This window comes from Schistocerca cancellata, chromosome 4 (genome assembly GCF_023864275.1).
Source record: "Schistocerca cancellata isolate TAMUIC-IGC-003103 chromosome 4, iqSchCanc2.1, whole genome shotgun sequence".
Taxonomy (NCBI): Eukaryota; Metazoa; Arthropoda; class Insecta; order Orthoptera; family Acrididae; genus Schistocerca; species Schistocerca cancellata.
The window spans coordinates 866,419,468-866,443,472 of record NC_064629.1 but is presented as its reverse complement, the minus strand read 5'-3'; the positions used below and the strand labels follow the sequence as shown (position 1 = coordinate 866,443,472).

Here is a 24,005-nt window from a genome sequence, read left to right as displayed (position 1 = left end):
GTAAACAGAGTAAGACGTGTGTACACTTTAAGAGTCAAATCATAACTGAGTATGAGTCTAGCGGCCGCTGGCTGGCTGGCAGACAGCGCCACATGTAGAGGAGGCGCGTAACTCCACGGCGGCACTTTGAAAGATCGGCGAGTCACAACAATTTTCATTGTCACATTATGAATATTGTTAACCAAGGGTAGCTACATCTAAAATTAAATAATGTAAAATAGCTCTAAGGTGGTGACTATGAAAAGTACAGAAGTGACATGTAGTGTTAAATGTTGATTAGAACTTTGAACACTGGCTGAATGTGGGTTATTCACATATGGGTAGATGATAAAATGGTGTAGTTTATTTAAAACACAATTTTAATCTATCTGTTTTGCCATCAGTCAAATTCATTTCATATGCAGCACTTGAAGGGTGCTGAAAACAAATTAGGGGATCCTAATGGTTTTATAGAGTGTAATCAGAATTGGTCCTTTTCTTAGTTTGTATTCATTTTCAATATTTTCCAGAGCAAACTTTCCCAAAAACTCATAAAAAGCCACAGCTTACTCCTATGTATAAGAAGGGTGAGAGAATGGATATGCAAATGGGTTCTGAGCAAGCAGCCAGTGAATTATTAGATTAATAGATTAACCAACAACAAGGATTAGAATTTCTTTCTTTATGAGTTTTGGCTAAACTAAAGTTTCAGTTCAAATAAATGTTACATTAGTGTATGTTACTGAATGTTCATTGCTCATCCACTAACGGTGTAAAAATTTTCGATTTTCCTTTTAAATGTTTTCCATTTATCTTTTCTACAGTAATTCACAAGTTTTTCATGCCAATATACAATATATGGGTTTTTTAACTGTTATTCCCTGTTTTTTGACTGTACCTCTCAGATAAAGAGTGAGAGTGGGGAATAAACAGTACATTTTTAAGTAACATTAGCAGAAGTCTTCACTGTGCAGTTGTCTGTAACTCATGGTATGGGCCACTCTACAATAGAAATCTACAACCATTCCTTACTTGCAAGAATAATTACATAGTACCTTTTAAAACACCATTCTTTAGTCAACATTTCCACAGAGCTCATGTTGCAACCAAGTACATAGTGTACCACATAATAATTATGGAAGAAGGTACAAACAGTGCACACAGAACTGCTGCTGCACTCTTCCTCATGTATGCAGTTTAAGGTGTCCTTCAGTGTTCATCCATTGATCTCAACTACCACCTCCAAAGTCCTGTGATTTCCAGTTGCAACAACAATGCCAGTACAATACACAAAACATTATTATAGAAAAAATCTGAGACAAGAAAAAACAAACACACACACACACACACACACACACACACACGACTGCTATTCTGGTTTTGCAGCACCCAAACAATGTATTGTTACCTAGCTGTGATGGACATAATCTGAAAGCTCAGCAATGTATGAAAACTCATTTTCCTGCCTTTTGACTGCTCAGAGTCTCAACAGCATGATCTGTTTATTCCTTCACTTATCTACACTATCCTTAATAAATAAAATGTACAGGTACTTTAGTCAAAGTAGCTGAACCAGATAACATGCAAAACACATCTTCCTACACTTACTTATTCAAGTTTTGTGCTAGGACAAGATATGTTATCAGTTACAGTATACTCAATGTGCTTGGCTATCAGTAATTAATCACTGTTAAATCATTATGGGATATTTAGACTCTGAAAACAACGGTGACAACAGGTAAGAAGAGAAACATCATAATTTAGAAAGCAGACATACTCTTTCTTGCATGCACAAGTATAAATAGAGAACTTTTGTAATTCTTACTTCTTGTCTTTCTTCACTAAGTGGTTCCAGCTTGCTATTATTTATACCAACTGCTGCAATGTTAATGTGAGTGCAAAGGAAAGGATCGATTTTGTCTGGCACCAAACCACCTGGTCCTGGAAATGTATAATAACACACAAGCTTTGTACTATGTTTTCTCATTTGTTGGCTGCCAGTCAATCCATCAGTTTTGCATATTTGTGTCATATCTTCTTGTTTAAATAATGAGTAACCATTTCCCATGTCTTGTAATTGGCCCTTGTATGTATTCAGATCACTGTGTTGTGCTGAAATACAAGCAAATAGTTAAAATAAGAAGTATAGAAAAAATCTTATACACAAATTTCCATCAAAATTTTCATATGGTACTACCCAGGATCATGTCACAATGAACTAAAATTGTGGTGGGGCAAATAAAGGTTCATTTAGAAAGAGTAAAAAGACACAAAGATGAGACAGAAAACTAAAGGGCAGCCAAAATAAATGCATATTCTTAACTCTTCACTCTTGTAGCATCATCCTGTAATTACTGTAGTGTCTATATCTACATCTACATCTACACCTACACCTATATACATACTCTGCAAGCTACTGTATGGTGCATGGTTGAGGGTACCTTGTACCATAACAAGTCATTTCCTTTCCTATTCCACTCACAAATAGAGTGTGGGGGGAAAAAAAAGTCTAAATGCCTCCGTATGAGCCATAATTTCTCTCATTTCATCTTCCTGGTTCTTACATGAAATGTATGCTGTTGGCAGCAGAGTAGTTCAATAGTCAACATCAAATGTTGGTTCTATAAATTTGCTCAGTAGTGTTTTGTGAAAAGCACATCGTCTTCCCTCCAGGGATTCCAATTTGAGTTCATGAAGCATCTCCAAATAATCATGTGTTGATTGAACCTACCAACGACAAATCTAGCAGCCTGCCTCTGAATTGCTTTAATGTCTCCCTTTAATCTGAACTGGCAGGGATACCAAACACATGAGCAGTACTCAAGAATGGGTCACACTAGTGTTCTATGTGTGGTATACTTTACAGATATACTACACTTTTCTAAAATTATCTCAATACACTGAAGTGGACCCTTCACCATCCCTACTACTGTCCTTACATGCTCATTCCATTTCATACCAATTTGCAAAATTATGCCTAGATATTTAATCAATGTGGCTGTGTTAAGCAGCAGGCTACTAGTGTTGTATTCAAAGATTATAGGATTGTTCATCCTACTCAGCTGCATCAACTTACATTTCTCTACATTTAGAGCAAGCTGTCATTCGTCACACCAACTACAAATCTTGTCTTTTGCACTGATCTGTTTGTTGTTTTCATTAACATATTCCTCAGTAAACTTTCATCACACACACACACACACACACACACACTCTCTCTCTCTCTCTCTCTCTCTCTCTCTCTCTCTCTCTCTTGGAACTGGTCAAGAACTACTTCCAGTGACACATCCGAAACGTGTTTTTTCATATACATCTTAAATGTTCGTACAAGTCATTCTGTTTCCCATTCAACTGAGTGTGGAAAGGAGGAGGAGTGACACGGCAAACACCACTTCTTTATGAAAATCTTCAAATTCCTGAGGTACAAACTGAGGTCCATTGCCTGTAACTAATGTATACAGAAGAGCTTTTACTGCAAAAATTTTTGACAAATCTGAAAACGTTATTGTCACATAAGTAGACAGACAACACATGACATACAAAAACTTAGAAAAAGCATCACTTACAACAAACCAGTAGAAATTCAAAAAAGATCCCACAAAATCAACATGAATTCATTCCCAAGGGAGGTGTGGATGCAGCCATGGTGACAAAGAAGCACAGGGAGCTGCCTGATGGGTAACACACTGCAAGCAGACTGCAACAACTCATGATATTTCTCCATCAGTGCCTGAGTAAAAAAAAAAAGCCTGCTAAAGTTTTTGTACATAACACACCCTCACACCAAAGGACAGGTGGAATTATGACCGAGGGTGTGGTGTCCTTTGCAGCTCACAGCAGCACTCCATCCCAAACAGAAAGACAATTTTGTAATGCAAAATAATTTGTCAAAGGATCAGAAGCATGGTGCAGAGGTTTATCCGGCCAGCCGTATTGCATGAAAGAAACAACTTTGCTTAAAACACGATCTGTGGCTACCACAGCTGCAATTCTAGTGCTAGTAATAGGAAAACCATCAACAACTCTGAGCTTCCATTTACAACTGAAAACAAAAGGATTACGCTTTGTCAAACTCTGGAGCTGGACAATCAGCAAAAGTGATAAGTCATCAGCATTTGCATGTTGCGCTGTAGGTCAAAAATGCAACTCACAATTGTATCATGACAGGAAGAGAGCCCACCATTGTAAACGATGTGTGGCTTTGTCTAGCTCAGATGCTGAAAGGTCAAAAGGAGACACTACTGGTTTGTGTTCTGTGATCAGGTGAAACTTAGACCCACATAGAAAAACATGAAAATTTTTAGAGCATATATGATCATCAAAGCCTCTTTCTCTATATGGGAATATTGGTGTTGTGCTGAATTTAAGGATTTAGAGGCATAAACAATAGGGTGTTCATATCCGTCCACTTACTTATGAGTCAGGATGGTGCCAAGGCCAAAATGAGACGCATCCATCACTAACACAAGGTGCTGGTCCAGCTGAAAAGTCACAAACAAGGTGCTGACTGCAGCTTAGATATCAACAACTTGAATGCCTGGTCGCAAGCTGGGGACAACCGGAAAGAAATGCATGGGGTGGTTGTGCCCCCATAGCAGCAACTGGTATGAATTTGTGGTAGTATGCAATTTTGCCTAAAAATGCTTGTAATTCCTTGACAGACATGGGGTGTGTCAACACAACAATAGCATGAATATGCTGACACAATGGTTTCAATGCCAGCATGTGACACTTCAAAACCCAAATAAATAATGAACAGTTAAAGAAACTATGCCTTATCAATCTACGAATAATAATGGCCCCCATATAATTCTGCTAACAGCTCATTAGGATGAGTCAATGGATAGGTATCAATGATTGACTGTGCATTAATACACATATTTAAAAATCATCACAGAGGCATAATTTACTGATAGCTTCTTCGAGTATCACCAGTGGTGCTGATCATTCCCTGGAAGAAAGAGGTAAAATAACAGAAAGGGATTGATGATGATCTAATTCTGCTTTTACTTGATCCTGTAAAGTTACCAGTACCAGGTGGGCCTGGAAAAAACGGGGACAGGCAAACTGCTTCATCATAATACAAGCCCGAAATTCTGTTGCACAACCTCGTCTCACAGAAAACAGTGAGGAAAATTTGGCACATAAAATCATCCAAACCAAACAAGTTTTCAGTGTAAGCATTGACCACAGGTAGGAATGTTAATGAACAAACCACAGCCTTGTACATCACAGGTGCATAAAACTGTCCAACAATGAGACTCTGTTGTTTGTTATAACTCACCAGCCTCCATGACACTGAAGTCAGAGGTGGAGAACCCAAATCCACATAAGTTTGAGAATTCACCAATGTTGCTGCTGTTCCTGCATCCACTTGCATCTTCAAGGGTTTGTTATAAACACTCACATTTCAATGTATAATTTGCTTTGAGACACTGTCACTGCCAACACACTTTTCACATCCATCTTTGTTTCATCCTCACTTAGGTTTGTGAGGGAGTTACACACAGAAGCAAAGTGTCCTTTCTTATGGCACCTATTACAAGTTGCCCAGCACTTGGGACACGCAATCCATTCATGTTGAATGAAACAATATCGCCACGAAGGGAGCAGATGTGAGGTTGTCGCTGTTGTGAGGAGAACTGTTGTTGTCAGGAACAATTCTGAGAAGTCTGCTGGACTTCTGCAGTAGCATCTATGTTCTCTTGCATGTTGGCTGAAGGCTGGGAGGGATGAGAGGAACTGATTTTGGAAATTTTGGAGCGGGCTTCTATCTGACTATCTCCAGCCCATGAAACTTCAAATGACTGTGCTACATACAATACTTCCATAAGTGTATGATTTTCATACTGTAGAGCTCACTCTCAAACTTCCCTATAAGGAGCAAAACATATGATTGCATCACAAACCATTTGACCTGCATAGGATTACTTATGAACATTTGTCATAAAATTATGAAAACGGCTAAGTCCTATGTAGTTCTGCTGCCCATGCCCTGTATGACTGTTTTGGTCACTTTTGGTAGCGGTAAAACTCCATATGAGCAGCACTAATGTGAATACATTTGCAGAGATAGGCAGAAAGTAACTCACACATCTGATCGAATGAAAGACCTGAAGGTTCTTGTAAGGGGACAAGCTGACACAAAAAATGATACATGAGAGGTGAAATTGGTTGGTTGGTTGGATTAAAAGAGGGGGAGAGGGACCAAACTATGAGGTCATCAGTCCCTTGTTCTGAATAAAATAATGCCACAAGTGTGAGAATAAAACAAATGAGACTGAAAACTCAAAACGGAATAATGGGAAAAATCACAAGAACTATGAAGGCAACAAACATGTAAATGGACAAAAGGGGACAAGAAAACCACAGAAATGCAAGAAATGGGATGAAGAGATTAAACCAACAAAGCTGATTACTATGGCAGGCTGACCATTACAATAAAAAAGGAGAAGTCAGCCACGCTGCAACACATTAAAACCTCCACCCTAGAAGCATTAGGGTGGAGGGACAAAGGACCTGATCTAAAACCCACCCTCACGAATAAAACGTAAAACTAAATCAGCCAATGAGGTGTTGTCAGATAAAATTAGGGGAAATGAGTCTGGTAACCCAAGATTGCATTGCTGGGGAGTCAAAGTGGGACAGTGCACCAGAATATGGGCCATTGTCAACCGGGCACCGCACTGACACTCAGGTGGGTCTTCACGATGCAGTAGGTAACCGTGGGCCGCCTAAGTGTGGCCAATGCAGAGCCAGCAAAGAACAACTAGTTCCCTGCGAGAAGCCCGCATGGAAGTCTTCCACACATTCATAGTCTCCTTAATGATACACACTTTGTTGTGTGTACTGTTATGCCATTCCATCTCCCAAAGCCGAAAAACCCTATGGCGTTAAGTCAGAACGTAGGTCAGTTTCCACGATGCCCATCTCCAGAAGCGGTTTCCACATAGCTTGTTTGGCCAGCCTGTTGGCAATTTCATTGCCTGGGATGCCGACGTGTCCTGGGGTCCATACAAACACAAATGAATGACGGGACCGGTCCAGGGCATAGATGGACTCCTGGATGGACGCTACAAAAGGATGGCGAGGGCAGCACTGGTTGATAGCTTGCAGGCTGCTCAAAGAGTCAGTACACAGAAGAAACGATTCCCCAGGGCATGAACAGATATACTGAAGTGCAGGAGAGATGGCCACCAGCTCTACAGTGAATACACTGCAGCCATTGGGCAAGGAATGTTGTTCAAAATGGCCTCTGTGGACGTAGGCGAAGCCAACATGACCATCAGCCATCAACCCGTCGGTGTAAACAACTTCAGAGCCCCGGAACACGTCAAGAATCGAGAGAACGTGATAGCAGAGAGTGGCAGGAGTAACTGAGTATTTAGTGTCATGCGGAAGGTCTAGATGAATCCGCGGCTGAGGTGTACACCATGGAGGTGTATGCGGACGGATCTGGATGGGAGGTGGTAAAGGGTAGGACTCCGGTTCAGACAGAAGGGATCGCATGCGAACCACAATCATTAGCCATGACCTGGACCGTCAATGCGGGAGATGAACTGCTGCGGGTGGAAAAAGGAGACAGTAATTCGGATGCTCAGGAGTACTACGAATGTGTGCAATGTAACTGGCGAGCAGTTGTGCACGTCGTATCTGCAATGGAGGGACTCCGGCCTCCACCACTACACTGATCACCAGACTCATTCTAAAAGCTCCCGCTGCTACGCGAACGCCGCAGTGGTGCACTGGGTCGAGAACATGCAACGCTGAGGGCACCGCCAAACCATAAACCAGACTCCCATAGTCAAGGTGGGATTGAACAAGGGCTTTGTAGAGCTGCAGAGAGTAGAGCGATCTGCACCCCATTTGGTGTTGCTCAGGCAGTGGAGGACATTGAGGTGCTGCCAGCACTTCCACTTAAGCTGACGACGGTGAGGTAGCCAAATGAATTGGGCGACGAAAACCAGTCCTAAGAATCGATATGTCTCCACTACAGTAGTCGATCATCATGAAGGTAACGTTCTGGTTCTGGATGAACCGTATGACGCCAACAGAAGTGCATGACACACGACCTAGAGGCCAAAAACTGGAAGCCGTGGGCGAGAGCCCATGACTGCACTTGGTGGATGGCTGCCTGTAGGTGCAACTCAGCAACACCAGTACTAGTGGAGCAGTACGAAACACAGAAGTCGTCTGCATACAGAGAGGGTGAAATGGACGGGCTTACAGCTGCTGCTAGACCGTTAATGGCCACTAAAAATACTGGTACACTAAATACAGAGCCCTGGGAGACTCCATTCTCCTGGATATGGGGGGGAACTATGGGCGGCACCAACTTGGACACGGAAAGTAGGGAGTGACAGGAAACTCTGGATAAAAATTGGGTGCAGGCTTTGGAGACCCCACCCGTATAATGTGGCAAGGATATGATGTTGCTAGGTGGTGTCATACGCTATGCATACATAAAAAAAGATGACAACAAGATGTTGGCGTCTGGAAAAGGCTGGTTGAATGACAGACTTGAGGAACACAAGATTATCAGTGGTAGAGCGCCCCTGGTGGAAGCCGCTCTGACATGGAGCCAGTAGGCCATGTGACTCCAGGACCCAACCCAACCGCCGACACACCATACCTTCCAGCAGCTTACAAAGAACTTTGGTGAGGCTGATGGGCCGATAGCTATCCACATCATGCGGGTTTTTACCAGGTTTGAGCACTGGAAAGATGGCGCTCTCCCGCCATTGTGATGGAAAGACGCCATCGCACCAGATCCAGTTGAAGATGACGAGGAGATGGCGCTTGTAGTCAAACGAGAGATGTCTAATCATCTGACTGTGGATCCGATCCGGCCCAGGAGCTGTGTTGGGCCAATGTGGAAGTGCGCTGAGGAGCTTCCTCTCCGTAAATGAGGCGTTATAGGGTTAACTGTGGGATGTAGTGAACAAGAGGACTTTGTATTCCATCCACCGTTTGAGGGCGCGAAAGGCTGGGGGTAGTTCTCCGAAGCAGAGGCTCGAGGATAGTGCTCAGCAAAGTGCTCGGCAATCGCGTTTGCGTCGGTACATAGCACGCCATTGATGGTAACGTCAGGGACACCTGTTGGGGTCTGGTTCCCAAAAAGACGTTTGATCTTCGTCCAGACTTGGGAAGGTGACGTATGGCGCCCAATGGTCGACGCATACCTCTCCCAACACTCCTGTTTCTGTCGTTTTATAAGCTGGCATACACAGGCACGAAGCCACTTAAAGGTTATCAGATGCTCTAGGGAAGGGTGCTGCTTTTGTTGCTGTAGAGCTCGTCGACACTCCTTCATTGCTACAGTAACTTCCGGCGACCACCAAGGGACTGCCTTTCGCCGGGGGCACCCTAAAGAGCGGAGGATCGCGTTTTCTGCCGCAGAAACGATTGTTGTAGTCACCCACTCAACCGTCACATCGATGTTACCATGTGGAGGAGATTCAGCGGTGACAGCAGAGGTGAAAGTTTCCAAGTCTGCCTTGTTTAAATCCCATCTGAGCAGGCGTCGGTGGCCAGGGCATTGACAGGAAGATTGGGAAGTGGTCACTACGAAAAAGGTCGTCATGTGCTCTCCAATGGATAGATGGGAGAAGTCTTGAGCTGCAAATGGATAAATCAATGGCCGAGTAACTACCACGAGCCACCCTGAAATGTGTGGCGGACCCAGTATTTAAGAGGCAGAGGTCGAACTGAGACAGTAAAGTTTCGACATCTCTGCCTCGGCCAGTAAGCACGGTGTCTCCACACAAGGGGTTATGGGCGTTAAAATTTCCCAAAGGTAGGAAAGGTTAAGGGAGTTGATCAATCAGTGCAGCTAACACATTCAGGGTTACTGCACCATCTGGAGGAAGATATACATTGCAGGCAGTTATTTCCTGTGTTGTCCATATTCTGACAGCCACAGCTTCAAGAGGGGTTTGAAGGGGCACAGGTTCACTACAGACTGAGTTTAGGACATAAACGCAAACTCCACCTGAGACTCGATTATAGCTGCTACAGTTCCTGTAATATCCATTATAGCCGCGGAGGGCAGGGGTGCGCATTGCCGGGAACCAGGTTTCCTGGAAGGCAATGCAGAAAGCAGGTGTAATGCTTAACAATTGCTGTAGATCAGCCAGGCAGTGGATAAAACCGCCGCAATTTCACTGGAGGATGACATCACCGTGAGACTGGGAAGCCACGGAACATTCAATGAGGCAGGTTACGCTTCAGGGTCACCTGCTGCCACCTATTTATTTCCTGAGCAGTCTATATCCATTGTGTATGAGGGTCTGGCGAGATCCAGGTCCTCGGCAGACACCAGAATCTGCAGCCCATCCTCAGATGCAGAGCTTTTAGCTAGTGGTGGTGTGGGTGCCACTGCAAGTTCCTTATTTTTGAGGGTCTTCTTTTTCGATTTCTTCTGCTGTTCCTTGGGTTTGCATGGCTGTGAGGACTTCACTGAATCAGTCTCCGGCACTGAGGAAGAGCGTGAAGCCCTACGACCAGCTGCTTTTGGGCTCTTCAGCCACTGGCAGGTGACATCTTTCCCACTAGCAGCAACCTGGGAAGGGAGTGACATAAAGGACCCCTTCCTAGCAAGAGGAGCCGAAGAAGCCTTATACTTCTCTGGCTCAGAAGTGGGGACTGAAATCCCTGATGGTTGGGGGGGTGGGGGGGGGGGTGTTGCACTCAAAGTAGGTGGTGTGGGAGCAACAGGGAAGGAAGTGCCCCCTCACCATCAAGGGGGCAGGTGCAGTCTCCCAGTTCTGAGAGGCGACAGGAATTCGAGGAACTGATGGGGCGAGAACTGTTCTCGTAGCGGCAGCGTATGAGGTGGTCATAGCCACAGGATGTAGGCTCTCGAATTTCCTCTTAGCCTCAGTGTAGGCCAGTTGATCCAGGGTCTTTTTTTTGTGGTCTTCAGTCCTGAGACTGGTTTGATGCAGCTCTCCATGCTACTCTATCCTGTGCAAACTACTTCATCTCCCAGTACATACTGCAACCTACATCCTTCTGAATCTGTTTAGTGTAGTCATCTCTTGGTCTCCCTCTGCGATTTTTACCCTCCACGCTGCCCTCCAATACTAAATTGGTGATCCCTTGATGCCTCAGAACATGTCCTACCAACCGATCCCTTCTTCTGGTCAAGTTGTGCCACAAACTTCTCTTCTCCCCAATCCTATTCAATACTTCCTCATTATTTATGTGATCTACCCAGCTAATCTTCAGCATTCTTCTGTAGCACCACATTTCGAAAGCTTCTATTCTCTTCTTGTCCAAACTATTTATCATCCATGTTTCACTTCCATACATGGCTACACTCCATACAAATACTTTCAGAAACGACTTCCTGACACTTAAATCTATACTCGATGATAACAAATTTCTCTTCTTCAGAAACGCTTTCCTTGCCATTGCCAGTCTACATTTTATATCCTCTCTACTTCGACCATCATCAGTTATTTTGCTCCCCAAATAGCAAAAGTCCTTTACTACTTTAAGTGTCTCATTTCCTAATCTAATTCCCTCAGCATCACCAGACTTAATTTGACTACATTCATTTCATGATTTTCCTTTCTTTCTGTAAAATCCTGCAGTCTGGAGAGCAAGGTGAATGATGCTCCCTGCAACGGTCATAGATTGGCCGGGGGGGGGGGGGGGGGGGGGGGGCACATGGAGTATTGGGATGCGATGGATGTCTACAATCTCAACAGGTGGGGCTGGAGGTACAGCTGGAAGACATATGGCCAAACTTCCAGCACTTAAAGCACTGCATCGGGGGAGGGATATATATATATATGGCTTGACATCACAGTGGTAGACCGTCACCTTGACCTTCTCGTGCAATGTGTCACCCTCGAAAGCCAAGATGAAGGCACCGGTGGAAACCTGGTTATCCCTCAGACCCCGATGGACGTGCCGGACGGAATGAACATCTCGCCACTCGAAAATGGCACATGGCACGCAACTCGTCGTCATACTGCAAAAGAAGGTCGCTGTGGAATATAATACCCTGGACTATATTTAAGCTCTTATGAGGCTTGATGGTAACAGAAACATCCCCCAACTTGCCACAAGCGAGTAATGACTGTGACTGGGCAGAGGATGCTGTTTTTATCAAAACTGACCCAGAGCACATTCTGGACAAGCCGTCCACCTCCCCAAACGTATCCTCCAAATGCACCACAAAAAACTGATGCTTCATGGACATGAAAGATACCCCATCAACTCTCATACATAAGAGGAACTGGGGTGAATAAGCTTCACTGCCATCTTTACCCTGGCGTTCCTTCCGTGGTGTCGCCAGGGAGGGGAACTACTTGAGGTCATATTTCTAAGCATTAAAAGTTAGTCTTTGCCTGCTTAGAGACTGCTCGCGGCAGACCACCAGCAAGAGATGACATACTACACTTCATGACGTGTCATCCACCCTGATGCCACTCATTCTGACCAGGGACCCTTCCTACGGGCGCCACCCAGCTGCAGCAAAGGCCATCTGGTAGGATGACCATTTCTGGGAGTCCCAATGCCCAAGTGTTATGGGCATCTACTCCTTGGGGAATTAACAGTGCAGACATCAGCAGAGCGATCCCTGTGTTGTCAGGGGGCTACAACCAACAGGGTGCATGGCGGTCCCACCACAATGGACTGGCTACCATGCTGGATATGAGGTGGAAAGAATTCCATGGTCATCATCGGCACAGAAAGTGACACGGCATAGCGCATGGTGGAAAACGCACCCAGGAAGGTGTCCTCGCCCAAAAGATGGAGAATGGGTGGGACTGCGATGCAATGACGAGAAAATGGGCTAAAGATCTCAATGCATGATACACACGATGCACCATGTAAGGCGCCCTTCCCCAGTTGGTTCGCTCTTTGGGAAAATTTTGAAAAATTAAGATCAAACTCTACATGGGACCATCATATTAAGGCCGAAACGTGTGAGACTCGTTTTAGTTGCCTCTTACGCCAGGCAGGACTACCTCGGGCCTATTCTAACCCCCGGAGGCACGAGGTGAAATCCACGACAAAAAGAGGTACCTTGCACAAGTCTACATCGGTTGTTCCAAACGCCTGGAAATGTTGCTTTAGGTGTTTTTCGTAAGCGTCCCAGTCTTCTGCTACATCATTATATACAAGGAATGGTGGCAGTATGTTGTTGGTAGGGCCACAGTTTCTGCCAGTGTAGTCATTAAACTAGAAATAGCAACTGTCAGCACCTGTTGTTGCTCAAGAAGAGATTTAAGCACTGCCTCCATTGAAATTAAACTCAAAAGACCAATGATTGAAGTGGAAAACATGGAGTCGAATACCGTACTCATTTCCAAAAAGTGTTCTAACTCAATGACACTGTAATTTATGCTCGAACAATACACACACATGGAAGGCAAGGTACAATACAATTAGCAATACATAAGTGGCAGAGCCTTGCTCTTCAGTCTATATTGTCATTAGTTCCAACAGGGTGCGCAGCTGGCAGGCTGTGCACACAACTGCTGTCGTATTAGCAGGTTGGCTGACTTCTAGTGGCACAAACTTAATGTGTAAACTATGAAGTGACACAAACTAAACCAGTAGTTACAGCAGTTCATATGGATGTGCCTCTGATCTGTGTGTATGTCTGCCTCTCAAAGGTAAAGTAGTAGTTAGTTTGGAATCAGGTGGGTGCTGACAAAGGAAATGTCCAGCACCAGGCAGACCATGTACATTCATGGACAAAACGAACGAGACCCCTCGTCTTTTCGTTATGCTGATCCGCAAAGCTTGAAAGTCTGCTACACAGCATCACAGACAAGGCGACGAAGTGCTACCAACATACTACGCACCGGTCTGAAATTGAAAAACTATCGTAACTTTGTCAGACTGTTTTCAATCATGTGTAAGACTATATTAATGCTGATTAGTGTGTTAAACACAACACGTAAATATAAGATAAACTGAAAGAAGAAACTAATAAAAATGAATTTCAACTTATCGAGATAACGTAACTGTTTTAGTAAGACAAACTACCCCAGATCGTTACGAATTAGCAAAATATTATGCGCATTCGGCCGCGAAAAGGTCTGCGTGAACGTTCAGACCAGTCATACTGGATTACCGTTGACGACCTACCATAAAAGTGTGCAAATTTAGCAATGCGTGAAGATTCATAACGAAATTCAGTTAAAAATCATTCAGTACCACATTTAAGTCAATTCAGTTATTGACAGAAGCGGAAAAAGTAGACAATAACATGTATGAAATTCTACAAGAGTTTCATATTGACATCCACAGGGCACCAGTACAGAATAAAGGTAACAATACAACGTATTGGGGGCGCGAGAATTTCTTAAAATTGCTTTACTGACAGTCTATCTGCCTCCATCGAGATTAGAACAGAAAATAAACCAGACCTCCCTTGCACTCTGAGGCATACATAATTCTCGCCGGGCATAAGTAGCAACATGACTAACGAGGGGAACTCGCCAGGTGCCATACGCTTATTGTCCAGAAACTTTGCTCAGTGAAGGAGAAAACAAAATAAGCGAACATGTCTTTCGGCTTACCTGCAAGCACTCGACCGTTTCCGAGAAAACGACGGTCAAAGTTATCAACGCGCTGTTGCTATAGTGTAGATACCTTTTGCGCCCGAGAATGCAACTGAAGCAGCGGCTCAGTGGCTACCGTCGTTCCTTCCTGAGTTCGAGACCATTTTGGTTGTCTTGTTATTATTTTTTCCTTCCCCCTCTATCAGAATTATCATCGAATGTTTCTTCCAATTTATGTTGAAATAATGTTGTGTTATTTGTCAATTAACTTTCTTTGTAATTAATGAATTAAAAAAATAATAGACGAATGAGAAAATAATGTGAAATATTTTTGAACTTCCTTACAGCCTGTATGGTTGCAAGGACATTCACAAATATTACACATCATTTTCTCATTTTTTTAACTTATTTCATTACACAGTAAATTAATTGACGAATAACGACAACATTTTTTCAACATAAATGGGAGTAAACATTCGTAGATAATTCTGAGTCACGGGCGCGGGGGGGGGGGGGGGGGGGGGGAGGAACAACCGGGTTTCGAACTCGCAGCGCCAAGTTCTGAAGTCGCGACGGTAGCCGCTGAACCACCGCTTCAATTGAATCATTACACCCTAAAAGGTATCTACACTATAGCAACAGCGCACGATTGTATGCATATAAGCCGAGACACGTGTTCGCTTATTCTGTCCTCTCTTCCACTGAGCGAAGTTTCAGCAAGATTGGGATATGACACTTGGCGGGTCCCCTCGTAAGTGGTGTGCGTTGTCATTCAGTAGACAGAATGCGTTCACTTTCCTCGACTACTCATTGACACGTTTGGAAACTTTCGTTCTTGTAGTGACAGTTTGCATTATGATGACTGATTTTCCTGATAACGATCTGCTAATTGACTTTGCTACTAATTTACGTTACTGTGTAGTAGACCTACTGCAACGACTTGAACCGGAAATATTTGTTTATTTGGATAGTCCACTTCTTAGATGCCATATTTTGCTATAATATTTTCCTTTATTTCAAAACGGCAAGATTAGATGACCACTGCAACTTGGTAACATCAGAAACAATTTAATACTTTGAAACAGTTACGTGTGGTGTACGAGGACTGTACTCTGTTGAATGAGTAATACATTAAACACGAAAGCTGCGTCCAGTAGCAATAATTAACTTTCGGTTACATGACAAAACACAAGTCGAAATACTGTCAATTCATCTCAGTACCTAGTAAAACTTAAACTGGAACTATTGCAAACATACTTTTGTGGGGAAGGGAAACGGAAGACTGCGTTTTATTGGCCGCACACTAAGAATACGCAACAGGTCTACTGAAAACACTGTCCGTCCAGTATTCCTGCGCGGTATGGGATCCTTGACAGACGTGATTGACGGTGCACGCCAAAAATGTCCAAGGAACTGTAGCACAGTTTGTAATGTTACGAAATAGGGGAGAGAGAGTCCCAGATTTGATAAGCGAGTTGGGGTGACATTCATGAAAACAAAAGCGTTTTCGTTGCCGCGAGATCTTTTCACGAAATTTCAATCACAAACGTCTGTTCTGAATGCCAAAACATTATTTCCTCGGGAACTTACACAGGAAGAAATGACCATAGTAATAATGTAATTCAGGGCTCGTAAGAAAAGATTTCAGTGGTCCTTCTTCCCGCACTCTGTTAAAGAGGGTGACGGTAGAGAAATAGTCCTAAGGTGGTTCGATGAACCCTCTGGATTGCAAAGAAATCCTGTAGATGTAGTCATGTAGATGTAACAACGAAATTATGTTGTAATTGCGACATGTGAGTTACATTTGATTTGAACATCGAAGTTGTTTGCTGTTTGTCTATTTTTTGTTCATTATTTTAAACCATAGACAAATATCTAGGTGCGTTAAATTGATACTGAAATAAAGTGTCATGCATGGACCAATAACAATAAATTCTTAACTACTTGTTATGGTACTGCAGGATCTGCCAGCGTCTTCAGAAGTGGATATCGCATACGACGTTCCTAGGGTGTTTATAAGTGGATATTGCAGACAACTTCGAACAAAATTTGAATGTAGCTTCGTAAAAGTTCCGTGATCAAACGATCTGAGTTGCTGGCGAATACAATTTATCCTCACTAGACTGTATATACAGGGTGTTACAAAAAGGTACGGCCAAACTTTCAGGAAACATTCCTCACACACAAAGAAAGAAAATATGTTATGTGGACATGTGTCCAGAAACGCTTACTCTCCATGTTAGAGCTCATTTTATTACTTCTCTTCAAATCACATTAATCATGGAATGGAAACACACAGCAACAGAACATACCAGCGTGACTTGAAACACTTTGTTACAGGAAATGTTCAAAATGTCCTCCGTTAGCGAGGATACATGCATCCACCCTCCGTCGCATGGAATCCCTGATGCGCTGATGCAGCCCTGGAGAATGGCGTATTGTATCATAGCTGTTCATAATACGAGCACGAAGAGTCTCTACATTTGAGTCTCGACATTTGGTACCGGGGTTGCGTAGACAAGAGCTTTCAAATGCCCCCATAAACGAAAGTCAAGAGGGTTGAGGTCAGGAGAGCATGGAGGCCATGGAATTGGTCCGCCTCTACCAATCCATCGGTCACCGAATGTGTTGTTGAGAAGCGTACGAAGACTTCGACAGAAATGTGCAGGAGCTCCATCGTGCATGAACCACATGTTGAGTCGCACTTGTAAAGGCACATGTTCTAGCAGCACAGGTAGAGTATCCCGTATGAAATCATGATAACGTGCTCCATTGAGCGTAGGTGGAAGAACATGGGGCCCAATCAAGACATCACCAACAATGCCTGCCGAAACGTTCACAGAAAATCTGTCACATGTCAACACAAGCACCGAAGTCAACATTACCTTCCTTCAATTTGGCCAACTGGCGGTGAATCGAGGAAGTACAGTACATACTAACGAAACTAAAATGAGCTCTAACATGGAAATTAAGCGTTTCGGGACACATGTCCACATAACATCTTTTATTTATTTGTGTGTGAGAAATGTTTCCTGAAAGTTTGGCCATACCTTTTTATAACACCCTGTATTACCATTATACATTAGGTGAAAGGGGTTACACCGGGTACGGTGGCCGACCGGTTCTAGGAACTTAAGTCACGAACCGCGCGCCTGCTTCAGTCGCAGGTTGGAATCCTACCTCGGGCAATGGATGTGTGTGATGTCCTTAGGTTAGGTAGGTTTAAGTAGTTCTAGGTCTAGTGGAGTGATGACCTAAACAGTTTGGTCGCATACTTCTCAGAGCCATTTTTTCACTTTTCGCGTAAATTTTCTTTTCATAAACGGTCGTATCTTTAGATTGCGTTGACACATAAGCTCACCTTTTTACACCACCATGGGACCGTATACCACAGGAAGTGCGATACATTTCCGCTTATTATGTCTACCCGTACGGGAGGTAAATGGGTTTTAAGGTTTGGCTAGACAAGCAGACGGTCAGGAAAGTGAGACTAGTAGGGTTCCATTTTTTCCGATTTTGGTGACGAAGTCCTAACAACGAAAATAGCTACGACAGTTACTGAATAATTCCCCCTACTCTTTACTCGAAATGTTCTAGTTGCAGTCGATACATCAGCCTATTAATCATAGCTACACTTTCTAACCAAATCACGTTTACAGGAATGCAAATAAAATCCATTTGCCTATTCACGTGGTAATTCAGATCCCAGTATTAATGCCACCGCATTTTAGAAGTGCGAGCATTCCCATTGCTAGCTAGTTTAAGAAACACTTCGACTAATGAACGTTTTCTAGCTGTGGCGAGTCTAATGGAGAATTCGAAACATTGGAAAATACGTTCGGCAGCTATGTCGCCGTTTATTTCCTGGGGTGGTGCAGAATTATCCTACTAAATTTACTCGCTAATAACAGTATTTTGTTATTCCGATAAACATCCCGAATGATTGTCACATAAGTGGTGACATAAAGGTAGAAAATTCAGGTTTTTGAGTCCAGAAAGCTCTATGCAACAGAAATGCAGATCATTTTGCCATTTTCATTGCGAAATTGCCGTCTTATTCATGTCTGGGGTAATAATAGAGGGCTGTTTGCCTGGGTTGTCTGCTAGCGTAGTGCAAGGTGTTTGCTACTGCAAGGGAGGTCTGGTTTGTTTTCAGTTCTAATCTCGATGGAGACAGATAGACTATCAGTAAAGCAATTGTAAGAAATTCTCGCGCCCCCAATACGTTGTATTGTTACCTTCATTCTGTACTGGTGCCCTGTGGATGTCAATATGAAACTCTTGTAGAATTTCATACTTGTTACTGCCTAGTTTTTCCGCTTCTATCAATAATTGAATTGACTTAAATGTGGTACTCAATGTTTTTTAACTGAATTTCGTTATGAATCTTCACGCATTGATAAATTTGCACACTTTCATGGTAGGTCGTCAACGATAATCCAGTATGACTGGTCTGAACGTTCACGCAGACCTTTTCGCGGCCGAATGCGCATAATATTTTGCTAATTCGTAACGATCTGGGGTACTTTGTCTTACTAAAACAGTTACGTTATCTCGATAAGTTGAAATTCATTTTTATTCGTACAGTTCATACTAAGTAGGGTTTCTTCTTTCATTTATATCTTATATTTACGTGTTGTGTTTAACACACTAATCAGCATTAAGATAGTCTTACACATGATTGTAAACAGTCTGGCAAAGTTCGGATAGTTTTTCAATTTCACGCCTGTGCATAGTATGTTGGTAGCACTTCGTCGCCTTGCCTGATAAGCTGTGTAGCAGACTTTAAAGCTGTGCGGATCAGCATGACGAAAAGACGAGGGGTCTCGTTCATTTTGTTCACGACTGTACATGGCATTTGTTGGCATAGAGGGAGGTGGCATCAGTGGTGACAAGCAAGTTGTTTGGTGGAAGTACGACAGGACAGATGTCAGACCATCTAGGAAATAATTGGTGTCTTTAATATAGGAAGCAAGTCTTGTACTATGGATTCCAGGTGTTGATCAATTAAGCCACGATGGCTCCTTCCTATCGCAACCTTTTCATGGGTCACTTGGAAGGGGTTTTCCAGGAATCCATAAGCCTTCAGCCCCTGGTTTGGTTTAGATACACTGATGACATCTTTGCCTTATGGACTCATGCTGAGGCTGATCTATTAAAATTCTTGGAATCCCTAAACACATCCTCCCAATTAAATTTCACCTGGTCCTGTTTTGAATACCATTCCACTTTCTCTTGCATTGATCTCATCCTCACTGAAGGTCAGCTACACACTTCTGATCATGTTACACCTTCTAACAAACAACAGTTCTTACAGAATGAAATTTTCACTTTGCAGCGGAGTGTACACTGATATGAACCTTCCTGGCAGATTAAAACTGTGTGCCATACCAAGACTCGAACTCGAGACCTTTGCCAACGATAGGAAAAGGTCCCGAGTTCGAGTGAGTTATAGCTCAGACTTTGCATACCAACCTGACAGATATTTTTCCAACCTATAAATAAGCATTTAGAATTGATAAACGAGAATGTAGAAATTATAGAGGCATCTCATTAGTTAGCACAGCCTACAAAGTGTTCTCCAAGGTTTACCAGAAAATGCTGGAACCATATTTAAAAGGCATAACAGATAAGAAGCAAATAGGATTTCTTTAGAACAGATCCACCACTGATCAGATATTTGTACTGAAAGAAGTCATATCAAAATATTGGGAACACTACAAAACAACGCCCATATTATTTGTTGATTTTAAGAAATCTTATGATAGCATAAACACACAAAAGTTTTGGGAGAAAATGTAGAAGTTAGGAATACCAAAGAAGATTACAAATCTTGTAAAAGTTACACTGGAAGGCTCAAAAGGGATAACGAAAATGGATGGAGAATATTCCATGGCTTTTGACATAAGCACAGGAGTTAGGCAAGGAGATGGAATATCACCACTCTTCTTCGGTGTAATAACAAAGGAAGCACTGGATGCAACAACTGAAGCACAGGAGGTAAATAGCATAGGAATAAATATGAATGTACTGGCCTTTGCAGATGATATTGCATTAATTGCTGAAAATCTAGATGGCCTGAAAATATTGCCAAGAAAGCTATTTCAAAAAGGGGGAGGAGATTAGCGTTTAACAACCTGTTGACAACGAAATCATTAGAGATGGACCACAAGCTCAGATTATGGGGAAGGAAATCAACTGTGGCCATTCAAAGGAACCATTCTGGCATTTGCCTGAAGCGATTTAGAGAAATCATGGAAACCTAAATCAGGATAGCCAGATGCAGGTTTCAATCATTGTCCTCATGAATATGAGTCCAGTGCACTAACCACTGTGCCACCTCCCTCAATGCTATTTTAAAAAAGCAAGGGAAGTTGGATTAGAGGTAAATGATGAGAAAACAAATTTCATGAGGGTAGAAGGAAATTGCAAGGCAAAAAGGTATGAAATCATACAGATTGATGACCACATTTTTGAAGAAGCAGCCACGTTGAAGCAAACGAGTTTATATATTTGCAGATTGTAGTAAATAACACAAAAGATGTGAAACAAGAAGGAGATGTGAGGATAAAAGGAGCATTCAGAGGATCACATTCACTCAACAAACTACTGTCATCAAAATTCTGTCACGAGGAACCAAGCTAATAATATGTAAACTATAATCAGACGAGTATTACCCCATGGGGCAGAAAAATGGAGAGTATATAAGTATACACACAGAAAGATAAAAGTTTTTAAAAATAAAATCCTGCAGAAGATATTTGGACAAATTTGTGAGAGAGGAGAATGGCGAAGAATAAGAAAAACAGTGAGCTCAGGGAGGTATATGATGAAATATATATTGCTGTGGAAGCCACGACGAGGAGGCTGGGGTTGGCTGTGCATGTCTATACAGGGTGATTCACGAAGATATGCAAATATTTTAATATGTTATTCTACAAGTAAAACTAAAGAAAAAAGTTCACATAAACATAGGTCCTCAAATGTTTAGTTACAGAGTTACAGGTAATTACAGGTAATAAAAGATTTTGCCTGAAATTTGTTAACTTTGCTAACATGAGGCAAAACTTTACGAGGTTAAATTAAAGCACAATTTCTATTTACTTTGTTGTTATTGGTCTGGTGAATCTAATAACACATGTCCCAGACATGTACCTGCAGTAGTTTTCCAGAACATCCAGAGAAGCAAAAAAGTAATTTTGTGTGATTTTTAATTTATTAACTATTTGGAACAATTTGTTTTTTAAATTCCAGACAATTGCACAATGTTTTCAACCAAAGCTGTCGAGAATTTAATTTTGGAAAAATGATGGTAATAATGTTAACTGAAACTGTATGAATATGTCAGATAATCTGTGTTCATTAATACCATAGCACACGTGAATTTATGTCAAACCAGAAAAAACAAAACTCAGTTTTAAGGAAGTTGTACAGTGTACATACAATTTCACAATACATTCACAATAAATGTTCCAAAATGTCTCCACCAAGTTCAATGCATTTAGCTGCATGTGTATGAAGATATTTTGTGCTCATTTCACTTCCACAGGGTTGTTCTTAATTTTGTCTATTGCATCCATAATACGAGCAAGTAATGCCTCACATGTATTGACTTCGTCCTCATAAACTACACACATCAAAAAAAGTTTTGCATCATCTCAGTTCTGAGTTCCGCAACCTGTACAGAAAATTGGACTAGAGATCAACATAAACTACATTTCCACCCTTTCTATTGCTTGTGAAAACCACACATTGCAAGTTGTACAACCATACAGCGAGATCTTCAGAGATGGTTGTCCAGATTGCTGTACACACCGGTACCTCTAATACCCAGTAGCATGTCTTCTTGCTTTAATGCATGCCTGTATTCATCGGGACATACTATCCACAAGTTCAGTGGTCCAGATCATCCCACTCTTCTACGGTGATTTGGTGTAGATTCCTCAGATTGGTTGGTAGGTCATGTCGTCCATAAACAGCCCTTTTCAATCTATCCCAGGTATGTTTGATAGGGTTCATGTCTGCAGAATATGCTGCCCACACTAGTTGAGTGATGTCATTATCCTGAAGGAAGTCATTCACAAGATTTGCATGATGGGGGCACGAATTGTCATCCATGAAGACAAATGCCTCGCCAGTATGCTGCCGATATGGTTGCACTAATGGTCAGAGGCTCGCATTCATGTATCGTACAGCTGTTACAGCACCTTCCATGACCACCAGCAGCATACATCGGCCCCACATAATGCCACCCCAAAAACAGCTAGGAACCTCCACCTTGCTACACTCGCTGGACAGTGTGTCTTAGGCATTCAGCCCAACCGGGATGCCTCCAAACGTGTCTCCGATGATAGTCTGGTTGAAGGCATATGCGGCACTCATCGGTGAAGAGAATGTGATGCCAATCCTGAGCAGTCCAGTCAGCATGTTGTTGGGCCCATCTGTACCACGCTGCATGGTGTCTTGGTTGCAAAGATGGACCTCGCCATAGGCGTCGGGAGTGAAGTTGCGCATCATGCCGCCTATTGCACACAGTTTGAGTCATAACACGACGTCCTGTGGCTGCACGAAAAACATTATTCAATATGGTGGTGTTGCTGACAGGGTTCCTCCGAGTCATAATCCATAGGTAGGGGTCTTCCACTGGAATAGTAGCCCTTGGGCAGCCTGAGCAAGGCATGTCATCAACAGTTCCTGTCTCTCTGTATCTCCTCCATGTCTGAACAACATCGCTTTGTTCACTCCGAGAAGACTGGACACCTCCCTTGTTGAAAGCCCTTCCTGGCACAAAGTTACAATGTGGACGTGATCGAACCGTGGTACTGACCGTCTATGTATAGTTGAAGTACAGACAACACAAGCCGTGTACCTCCTTTCTGGTGGAATGACTGGAACTGATTGGCTGTCGGAGCCCCTCCATCTAATAGGCACTGCTCATGCAGGGTTGTTTACATCTTTGGGCAGGTTTAGTGACATCTCTGAACAGTCAAAGGGACTGCGTCTGTGATAGAATATCCACAGTCAACGTTTATCTTCAGGAGTTCTGGGAACTGGGGTGATACAAAACTTTTTTTGATATCCATCCCCATACACAAAAATTCATTAGTGTTAAATCGGGCGATCTGCGTGGCCACAGACGTGTAGTACCACGACCAATCAATTTCTGGGGAAAATGTTCATTTAAATGTGTAATAACAGCATTGGTGAAATGTAGAAGCACGTCGTCATATTGAAAATGCATTTGCAATCACGTAGCAAGTGGAATATCTTAGAGCAAGCAGGGCATTTCTTCTTGAAGGAATTGTATGCATGTCTCGCCAGGTAGACATCATGGGAAAATGAATGGTCCAATGAAGTGTTTGCTGATTACACCACACCACACATTTATGCTAAATCATTGCTGAAAATTGTGTTGCATTGTTGCATGTGGGTTTGCTTCATACCATATGTGTTCGTTATGTAAACTGTTTATACCATCTTGAGTAAACTGTGCCTCAT

General features: G+C 42.7%; 1 protein-coding gene across 6 annotated transcripts in view; it reads right to left on the bottom strand.

The window, feature by feature from the left end:
- Window positions 1-24,005, bottom strand: part of LOC126185004 (acidic mammalian chitinase-like) — a 178,000-nt gene that overhangs the window by 140,144 nt on the left and 13,851 nt on the right. For all 6 annotated transcript variants that reach the window (XM_049927725.1, XM_049927731.1, XM_049927727.1 and 3 more), the window contains one exon: window positions 1,805-2,091. In XM_049927725.1, coding sequence (XP_049783682.1) covers window positions 1,805-2,091 — 287 coding nt within the window. The remainder of the gene's footprint in view (window positions 1-1,804; window positions 2,092-24,005) is intronic.